Genomic DNA, 9986 nt, shown 5'->3' on the forward strand with positions numbered 1-9986 from the left:
CGGGAGGAGAGAGGGGGTGGTGCGGGGTAAAGTGAACAATGAAGGAGTGAAGTGTTGTGTGTGAGATGTGAGAGGGATTGTGTGATGGTGGGGGACTGAGTGAATGTAGCGTCGGCGGTGGTCGTGACAAGAGTTGGAGGATGACAGCGTGCACCGTGGTGAGTGAGTGCAAGCTGTGAGCTTGTGCTTGGTGAGCAGAGGCGAAGCTCAGCTGAGCGCTGAGCGGTTCTCTGGCTGTGGAGGTCTGGGCCAGAGCTCGCGAGCCTGAGCCTGAGCGCTGATAGAGTGGACAGGGAACGCCCTAATGGCTTCGCATTCTGTAATCTACGCCTGGGTATGACCGCGTTGGGACATTCCTAACCTTCCCTAGCCATTTCTAATCGGTGCATTAGGCGCGATTAGGCGGCAGGGGTTGCGTGGGTAAGGCGCGAGGCGGTGTCCTGTCCACGTGGTCGCCAGGGGCAACTGTCTGCAATGTCCACCAAAGTCGTCTGCGCCGCGTCCTTAGTCTGCACCGCCGTCCACTGTCGGGCACTGCGCCAGAGTCTAGAGTCTGTAGAGTCCAACAGGCGTACCGCGTACAGGCGAGAGCGGCAGGAGAGCAAACGGCAAAGAGCTGGTCCGCACACCCTGTCCACGCCACCCTGATGCATTCGTATCGCTCTCAAACTTGGCCACTCTGCGAAATCCTTCTCTGCTTCTGGTCTTGTGAGCATCGTGGACACCGCGACAGCCAACGGGATATGCTGCGGTTCCGCAGCATACACGCCGACGCGTCGTCGCAGTTCCAGCAAGCTTTCAGTGGGTGCTGCCCGGAGGCACTGTGTGGGTCGTCACCGCTTCGCCGCCACGGCACACGGTCGCTTCCACATGCAGTGGGACCGACCCACCGACTCACACCCGCAGCGGGCAGCGGGCAGCGGTCAGCAGTCGGCTAACCCGTCTCGACAATGTCCAACGAGGCGGGGGGCACGGGGCTTCTCGACAGCTTCCCCTTCCGCGATGCTGTGCTGTCCTTTCACACCTCCACCTTGCACCGTGCAGAATGAATGAGCCTGGGGTTTGTCACATGAAACGTCTCTCATTCCTTCCGCCGCACCAGGCACACATCATCTGTCACGTGACACCAGCAAGATGACCGCACAGATGACCGCAACGAACCTTCCCTCATTTCCCCATCTGCGACGAGGAAGACACACCGACAAGAGATGACCAAGCAGTACATCACCTACAGCTAGATCGGACAGCCGCCTTTGCTGCTCCCCGCAAGTCGCTGATCGATGCGAAAGCACATGTACAGTGCCAGCTCTTAGAGGGAGTGACCGGAAGGAAGGGAAATCGGAACCCTTATGGCAGCAGCGGGCATGCTCGCATGCCCTTCCTTGCGGACCTGACCAGTCCGACCCTTTGAACTCTCCGTGTCTCGAGCTTATCGCCCGCAACGCGCCTTGCCAAGTCACCGTGAATCCCGAATGTGCTCAATGCGTTCACACACTCGACCCTCTGCCTCTCCACCATCAACCGTCGCGACAACTGATATCTGATATGCCGACGCGACGGAGTGTCAAGGTTGACTCTCGGTCCGACGCGTTGGTTCTCGTGCTTCGGCATCGCCGAAACGAGCTGTGCTAGGCCCCGGGAGGGATAGGTGTAGGAGAGGGAAGGCCGCAACTGGCACGCACCGCCCCAGGATGTGCGTGGACCACTGACACGACTGACGGTGTTGCAGACTCCACTGCAGGTATCACTCCGCATAGCATTTCCGCCGAGCCACGGCCCCACGCCGCTGTCTGCGCACGCGCTTGATTTCACACATCCTTCGTACGTGGACGATCTCGCCGACAGTCACCAACAGTTCCTCAAACGCACACCTGACCCAACATGGCTGGCCGGGTCAATGAAGAGAGACAGAGGCGGCGGACTGGCAGAGAGAGCGATGCCGCGTTCATTAGCACTGGGGTGTATCACTTCCCCCCAGTGCAAGATCTTTGCTCATACGACTGTCTTCCTCGCCGTCATAACGACTGAGCTGCAACACACGACGATCCCTCCACCATTTCCGATCCGACCGTCCAGCTATGCTCGTCGATCTCCTGACACGACACCTACTGACGACTGCGCTGAATGCGAGCGGTGCCGAGCTAAGGGTTAAGGACGTATAACAAGCCACCACCGCGACTCATGGCTACCGAGCGGACCCCAACCTTGTCGGCAGCTTGCATCGCCTCCGGGCCCAGTACCTTGTGTATCGGAAGCGTCCCAAAGGACCATCGCGTCGCAGTAAGCGGTACGCGTCGGTCTCGACGCGTCCCAGTCTGCACTGGAACCAGCCACTCGCCACCCACTCCCCGCCGTCCTGCAATGATGACTACCACAAACGCTGGGCCCGCCCCTTAATCGACCCCAAAACTCTTCCCATTATGCACTGGAATCAGCCCTCTGACAGCAGGTTCTGGATGCCACCCTAGCTGAACCCCCGCTACCCCGCAACCCCGTCTATCCCAGCTTGACACCCGCTCAACCCCGCACGAGTAGCGCCAGCACTGCAATCGGCCCTTCATTAAGGATCCCAAGCGTTGCGGCCTACCCCAGCTTACATCTGAGTGGACACCGGGAGCTTCCAAACGTCTGGGCTCGGAGTTGAACGTCATCAGGCCGTCCTCGTGTCTGGGATGATGTCTGGGAGGGCCGGGGTCCAGGGGTCGCCTGCAACTGCTGGCCATTGAGCTCACCAATGTGTCAGCTGATCTGCAACATGAGCACTCCGAAGCCCTGGGACGATACGGGGTTAGACGTTGCAAGCACCTGCGAAGGGACACCGCACGCGTCTCACACGCGTCGCAGGTCGCTGGCTGATACCGTCGTAAACACGGGCTTCGGCGGACATCTCCACATCGATGCCAGTCCGACACATATCCCACAGTTGCTGACTGGCTGTCTCGGCTTTGCCACCCACTGCTGACGGTGCCACCCAGGACATTGACTAGCATGCAGTGTCCGATCTTTGGGGTGCGTGTCGCATACGCGGCCTCACCCTGGCGTACACCGACGCTCTGTTGCAGATCGTACCACCTGCGGTATGATGTTGCACGAGCTCATACACAGCGTTTCACTGAGCTGATACTCATCCACATCCACTCCCCCAACGGAACTGCGCCGACGCCACCAGTGTCCAGCAATAATCAAGAGGAGAGCCCAACGCAAGGTATAAGAAGCAGGTAAACCTTAACATCTCTCACCCACCAGCATCGAGCAGCTCGATCTCATCAAACGCCTCAACTGTCTCAACCGCCTTCTCAGACTCAAGGATACGCAAGCACGCAACAGCAACTCCTCCAAGCCCAACATCTTCGACTACGCTATCATTCGCAGAACAAGCCCACCAACTACATCGCCAGCCACGCCTTCGGGAAGCGGCACGCCACCAAGTTCATCTCGATCAACGACACCTTACCAGACAGAGCGCAGAACCAGACAGAGCGCAGAACGGCACGCTAGCGACCCGCACGGCACACGTCACACACCGCAAACATCTGCTTACCGCTCCGTAACACACAAGTACTGCGGCCGATCGGCTCATCCAGCGGCGAAGCACAGCCACCTCCCAGAGTGGCGAACTAGTGGCAATCTCTTCCAGCCACCGAAGATCAGTCAGCCTGCTCATAACACTCGCTGTGTCTAGCCGGGCAGACAAACAAGCAAATCTCTATCAGGATCAGATCCGTCGCCTAGGGTAGACGTGCATACTTGTCCCTAAGGTCTTCGAGATATCAAGTGGAACACAGCTTCGGTACCGAGCCTCCACCGCACAACCAACGCTTCCATCAGCGAGCATCAGCCACTCCCTCAATCTACACAGCTTGGTCTAGGACTGCAAGGTCAGCAGCGGCTCTTAAGAGTGCATATCAACTCGTCAACGGACATCGACCAGTCAACACCCCAAGTCCAGTCCGTCGTCCTCGACTCCCACCCATCAGACCCATCAACACTCCTCACACTTGAGCTCGCAACCCTCGAGGCTCACGCCAACACCCCCCTCGCAGCACACAACCATGGACCCCATCACGCTCTGCACAGCCGCAGGCCTCAGCATCGTGCTGCAGGAACCCCAGCCGCCGACACCCAAGACGCCCGAGACGGACCTGAGCCAGCTCCTCGCGCAGTTGGACGAGCTGAAGGTGACTCTCGACAAGAGCTCGACATAGCGAGCCCGTCTGCGGTGGCGCGCCGTGACCGCAAAGCATCGTCAGGTCGAATGGGACGGATGGCTGGACCAACTGTCCCTATAACTTGACGCTGCACGCGCCGCGCAGTGCGCCACCAGTAGAGTACGGCTTGATAACGGACCAGAGCCTGCAGGAGTGAGAGGGCGGACGACCAGAGGGAGATCGGAGAATAGCTGTTGTTAAATGTCAACAGTCAACAGTTAGCCGAACGTGAGCAGTGCCAGCGAGTGGCGAGGAGGACTAGAAGATACCCAGAATCAGTGAACAGTAACGATACCCAACATACCCACCCGCACCGAGAATACCCAGCCCAGCCCATCTTGTGCTTGACGTACTAGAAGAAGCCTTCCTATATAGATAGATATACCCAGACTCTGGAACAAGTAAACGAGAATAAACGACGATGGACAGTGTACAGAGCATGCAAATTACATCCTCACAGACTTGACTCTCCGATCGGCCCCTTCGGATCATCGGATCATCGGACCGAAAGCCACTTCCCGCCGATCACTCACTCGTGACTGGCCAACGACCAGGTACCCACAGGTCCACAGGGACAGCAGTGGTCCTGGCTCTCACCCAGTATCCCAGCATTCGGCATATGTACGCGCCGCGCACGTTGTTCAGAGATAGCGGGGGGCGACGTCGCGCACTCTACTTATTCTCGGTGCTGCCTGGGTGCTAACTGGGTGAGGGGAGCGGAAGCGACAGCGCAAATGTTGGTCATGTGGCCTTTCATGCACGTCCCCAGACAGGTCTCAGGCACTCGCACATCAAGGCAGAGAGGGGGGGGAAACGTGGTCCCGCACAAGTGGAAGACGTCACATTTACCTCACATCCTCACGTCCTCACCGCTGTAGCCTCCACTTGACCGGCTCTGTATATAGCTCTGCAGACCTTCATTGAATATGTAGACATGGCAGAGAGGGAGATAGGCTTGGAGGGAGGGCAACTTGACGCCCGTCGCGTGGCTCTGAAGATCCACAGAAGGATGTGCAGCGTAATGATTCGTTGCTCCGATGGAGCCAACACCTTCCGTCGTCCGGTGTGGAGTGTAGGCAGAGCCCGTTGGTGCTACCTAACAATCGCCTCGGTCATTGCCCTCCAGTGCTGATACAGGAACCCCCTCCACCACGGAGCACGCAACAGCGTAACGACAAGGCAACAAAAACCGGCCGAAATACGTATACGACTGAATGGCAGATCGTCATCTCTGTGTCCCTTGTGTGCCTCCCGTACCTCACTCCTCACTCGAGCCTGACCCGTCTGCAGTAGTGGAAGTTGGAGGCAGGTGTTCGCGTGGTTGACCGATCCCCGCCTCCGCCTGCTTCCTCGAAATCTAGGCGGGACCAAAATACAACGATGGGGGTCGCCCGGTCGCGAGCTTGCACGGATGAGCAATGGAGGGGTATTGACGGATTGACGTCAGCCACCAGCCAACCAGCTTCGTTCCAGTATCCGCCTGCCCCTGAGCCCAATCGAACAGACAGGCTCTGTTGGGCATTGTTTATGTCTGCGTAGACTGTGCAAATTCTGCCAGTAGCCAGGCGGAGCGGAGCGGAGTGGCGGAGTGCAGAATGCAGAGCATGCAGAGCATCGAGGTGCATGAGCATCGAATAACTCGCAAGGCTCACCGCTATGCAGACGACTATTGTGGGCGGTGTGGGCGGAAACGGTCCTCCATCCCGTGCACCATGCACCGCGGCACGGCAGCACGTACCCCGGCAGTACGCACACTTGAGCTTATCCCCTTGCGCATCGATCACTTGACTACCCCGTCCCCCCCAAAGCCAAGACTCCCGGTGGGCACTCACGCTCTCGCTTCTGACTAAACGCACAATCCGGGATCGGCACGCGTCGTATCGAACGCTAGCTATTATCATGTGATGATGCATCTGCAGTCTATGAGAATTAGATGTGTCCCATCGCGATTGCACTGCCCACTGCGGTCCAGGATGTCTGTTTGAAGGATGTGTATTATTCGCCCGTCAACCAACTGGTGCGCCGTGCGAATTATAGAATGCATAAAATGCGGCAATGCGATGGAGAGGAAGAGGAGAGGTAGGGGGGTTTAAAAGGGTAGAGGGGTAGAGGGGGCAGAAGGGGCGCGTACCCGCGGGAGGGTATGCGGCGCGGCCACCGAGTACATTTGAGCTGCTCGGCGCCAGACACCGCAGGGAGCGGGAGGGGAAACTCGGAGTCTACCTTTCGTTCGGGATGTCTACTAGTCTTCGAGGCGAAGCTGCTTAGTGGGCGGCGGCAGCCTCGGTCTCGCCCTTCTCGACGTCGGTGCCCTCGGGGGCAACGTAGGGGGCGTAGACGTAGTCGCGCTTCGAGACGCACGAGAACTTGTCGGCGATGGCCCAGAAGAAGCCGATGGTGTTAAGACCGAAGAGGGCCCACGAGAGACCGACAATGGCCTGGATGCGGGCACACTCGCCAGCGAAGCGGCGCCAGGGCTCGGAGAAGTGGTCGGCGTTGTGCTTGCACTGGAGACCGTGGCCGAAGGGAGTAGCGGTAAGGATACCAGCGATAACACCGAAGAAGACACCACCAGAGAGGAACATGAACATCATGATCTTGTGGCCGAGCTTCCAGTGGAAGAGGGCGAAGAGGAGGTAGAAGATGGTGGCGAAGAGGCTGCGCATGTTAGCGGCGTGATCATTCGGAAGTAGCGCATCTCTCTAGCAAGCTAAGCGAATTCTTGGGTGACGGCTTGGCGTTCGAGTGAATGTCGCAGCCGAGAGGGGCCATGCACGGTGATGGCATCGAGCGCACGGGATGCGTCGGCTGGCGTTCTGACGGTGGCTTCCCAAGCCAAAGCCAAAGCCGCGGAAACCTGAAGCTTCGCCCTGCACGGACCATGGCCTGATCCGACTGGCTGACGGCCAGCCGGAGTGGCAGTTTCGCGCCCAAACAAAGGCCCCATCTGCTGCGAGACGCACTCTGTGCCGCCCCGTCGCCAAGTTTCGCTGTATCGCTTGTGCTCGCTGCGACAGAAAAGAAAACACTTACCCAAGACCGAGAGCGTGGTAGTACATCAGAGTAGGGTAACGGGTGTTGAGGTTGCCGTACTTCTGGAGCTGCTCAGAGATGAGACCGAGCATGGTGATGTCGATACAGGCGTAGAAGACGAAGAAGAAGAAGATCATCTTCTGGCGTCCGGTGAAGAGCATCTGACCGAACTTGCTCTTGGGGAGAACCTTCTCTGTTGCAGCGTCAGCACTGTTGTCTGCCGTGTTTGTTTCGTTTCATTCCGACTCACCCTTCTTCTGCTTTTCACGACCGAGGCAACCCATTTTGATCGATTGCTGTTGGGGGGTAGGGGGGTAGGATTAAAGAGGTGTTGAGGGGTAGATAGGTAAGGGGGTTACGAGTTATAAAGAGTAAGGATGGACAAGAAGCAGTTAACAGTGGGAGAGAGTAAAGTGGGAGAGAGGGGGGAGGGCGGGGGATGGGGTTGGTGGGAGAGAGGATGGGAGGTTAAAAGAGGTAGGCGAGGTAGGGGGAGTATGAGAATTATACCAGAGTGGAGCGGAGCGAGGCAGGCAGGCCACGGGGTGAGTGTAGCTTTATGTGTCATGGCGTATGTCTCTGGCGGGCGGCCCGAGGCTTTTGCCTTGCTTGTGTCGACCGTGTGTTGTCCCTTAGTGACCCCTTGTTAGGCTTTTTTTGATGAGGCACTGAGCAGCGCGGGTCAGCGGGTCAGGCGGATGCAAGCGGACGGGGTACGGGGTCGGAGGCGGGGGCATTACTGGACCGTCGAGTGCTTCATCGATTCTCTCTCTCGTGCGTGCAGCAGAATCGGGCTCCAGCCCCCGCGGACGCATCGGGCTTGCTCAATCTCTCACTGCACCAGCACAGAGACAGTCGTCTGCTTTCGCTCAGAGCTCGACTTGAATCCCTCCCCTGGCTCAGGGTTCAGCAACGAAACATCCAAGGCTTCCTCTTCCTCCGTCCTCAGGCGCTGCGCCCGGCCGCACCGATGAACTCAGGGTCACGCCTTCGGACCGTACCAGGGGTTTTGCCCAGAGCCATGTCATCGCTTGAAATCAATCAGGCAGAAGAGCAGAAGATCCGAGGCGCATTCGATTCTTGCGACATACGCTCAGGGCATCCTGCAAAGCAGGGAGGCTGACTGGAAGCGTAGCTGCAGAGGGTTGCAGGCGCACGGCCCGAGGCACATCCTCGAACTCGTCGACCGCCAGGTCCACATGACAGGAGCTGCAAAGGTTCGGGCGCGGCGGAGATGCGTCATCGCCTGGCTGCTATTTGCTGCTCTCGAAAAATTGACTGCACCCAGCTATCCTAATCTGTCTATTTTCATTCATGCTTAGTCGAGTGTGCTTCGCTTGCAAGACACTGGGCCGGCTGCGTGTGCTCGCTACGGAACGGATGGATGGAAAGATCGCGACGATCAGTGTGTAGGTGTGCGACGATGAATTGTGCCGAGTGAGGGCTTGGATAACGTGATGTCTGATGTCTGGGAAGATTTGCGTAGAGACGGGGCGCAGTGTGAGGGGAGGGACGCGTGAACGTGCCGGGGTGTGTTTCTGATCTCGTGACTTTGAGGTAGAGTTTGTCACGGCGCACAGCAAAGCCGTAGTAGACAGGCTCGCGAAAGTCGCGATTCCGTTCCACGCACGCAAACGGGGTGCAGACAGACGACACGGCGAGACCGAGCGAGGCGAGCAGAGTCGAACACGGACAGATAAGATGATTGGCCCAATGACGTATCTCAGGGCGCAACACTCCGAGGCGCAGAATCTCCATATAGAGTAAAGGGGCGCAAGACGTAGGAGTCAGGGCGCACCCCTGGGCCCTGGCAAGTGGTATTCCTCAGTCTTCCAACTCTTGTCGCTAAGCGCGGCCGCGGGTCGTTGCTGCTTTGTTGTTTGTGTCTGCAGAGGAGAGACCACGCAATACGCTGCAACCTCGCGCTCGACAAATCCCCTTATCAGTCTTGGTCTGGCCTGCAGGCCTTCCTCTTTCGCGGCGATAACACGAATGCCTCACGAAAGCGATCGGCTTATCTATCACGTCACTGCAACTTTTTTTCACAAAGCGCGCAGCTGCAAAGATCTATGGCCTGAGTCAAGCATATCAGCGTCTCGGCAGGCGTCCAGTGCACAGTCTAGCTCATGTTCGAAATTGGTCAGCTTTAGATCCGTGCCCTCTCCTACCCCGTCCTGTCCTGTGGTCCGAGTACATGACAGGCCGCCCTAGTCTGAGCACGAACAACTCGGAAATTTCGATTTCTGAGTAATCCTGGCAGCCATGCACGAACAAAGACAGGGCAGCGCAGATGAGGGTACTGGGCTTGCCCACAACTCAGGACGTCTGGCGCTCAGAAGAAAGAGCAGTTGGCTTGGTCGCCGGCAGTGGCGTCGCATTTCGCAGCCCTGCCGAGCATGCTGGGCCATCTGGGCGCTCTTCGCGCTCTCATTGGCAAAGACGGCGACCCCCATCCGGATTGCCGCAGCGAGCCGCTTCGATCCGCTGGATCCGCTGGAACGGGTCAGGAGTAGACTTGCCCCATACGACGAACTGGACCTCAAGCCAGTCTGAGTGGTCAGGACGGCAGCGCAGCACGTGTCGCGCTAGCTCTATTGGGCTGACAAGTGCCGGCTGACCCTAGACGACGGGCGGTACGGCGTCCGATCACTCGCTGCTTTGTGCGTGTTTACGCCCAAATCCGGGATCTCCGGTGCGTCGGAGAGTGGCCTGTGATACGCTCCTGGTGAAATTTCCGGTCCAAGA

The 9986-nt window shown here is 58.2% G+C and overlaps 3 protein-coding genes across 3 annotated transcripts; 1 reads left to right on the forward strand and 2 right to left on the reverse strand.

Annotated features, from left to right (window-relative positions):
* Nucleotides 1-2988: 2988 nt before the first annotated feature.
* On the forward strand, nucleotides 2989-4294 carry A1Q1_07768 (uncharacterized protein; the record flags this gene model as incomplete). Its single annotated transcript, XM_014326780.1, has 3 exons — nucleotides 2989-3009; nucleotides 3257-3650; nucleotides 3759-4294. The coding sequence occupies 3 exons, from the start codon at nucleotides 2989-2991 to the stop codon at nucleotides 4292-4294; spliced, it is 951 nt and encodes a 316-aa protein (XP_014182255.1).
* A 2178-nt stretch (nucleotides 4295-6472) lies between these two features.
* A1Q1_07769 (uncharacterized protein) lies at nucleotides 6473-6874 on the reverse strand (the record flags this gene model as incomplete). The annotated part of the gene is made up of 1 exon (XM_014326781.1): nucleotides 6473-6874. The coding sequence occupies one exon, from the start codon at nucleotides 6872-6874 to the stop codon at nucleotides 6473-6475; it is 402 nt and encodes a 133-aa protein (XP_014182256.1).
* A 44-nt stretch (nucleotides 6875-6918) lies between these two features.
* A1Q1_07770 (uncharacterized protein) lies at nucleotides 6919-7525 on the reverse strand (the record flags this gene model as incomplete). Its single annotated transcript, XM_014326782.1, has 3 exons — nucleotides 6919-7078; nucleotides 7242-7434; nucleotides 7492-7525. 3 exons carry the CDS (start codon nucleotides 7523-7525, stop codon nucleotides 6919-6921), a joined length of 387 nt encoding a protein of 128 aa, XP_014182257.1.
* Between the last annotated feature and the right edge of the window lie 2461 nt (nucleotides 7526-9986).

This window comes from Trichosporon asahii (assembly GCF_000293215.1).
Source record: "Trichosporon asahii var. asahii CBS 2479 unplaced genomic scaffold scaffold00017, whole genome shotgun sequence".
Taxonomy (NCBI): domain Eukaryota; kingdom Fungi; phylum Basidiomycota; class Tremellomycetes; order Trichosporonales; family Trichosporonaceae; genus Trichosporon; species Trichosporon asahii.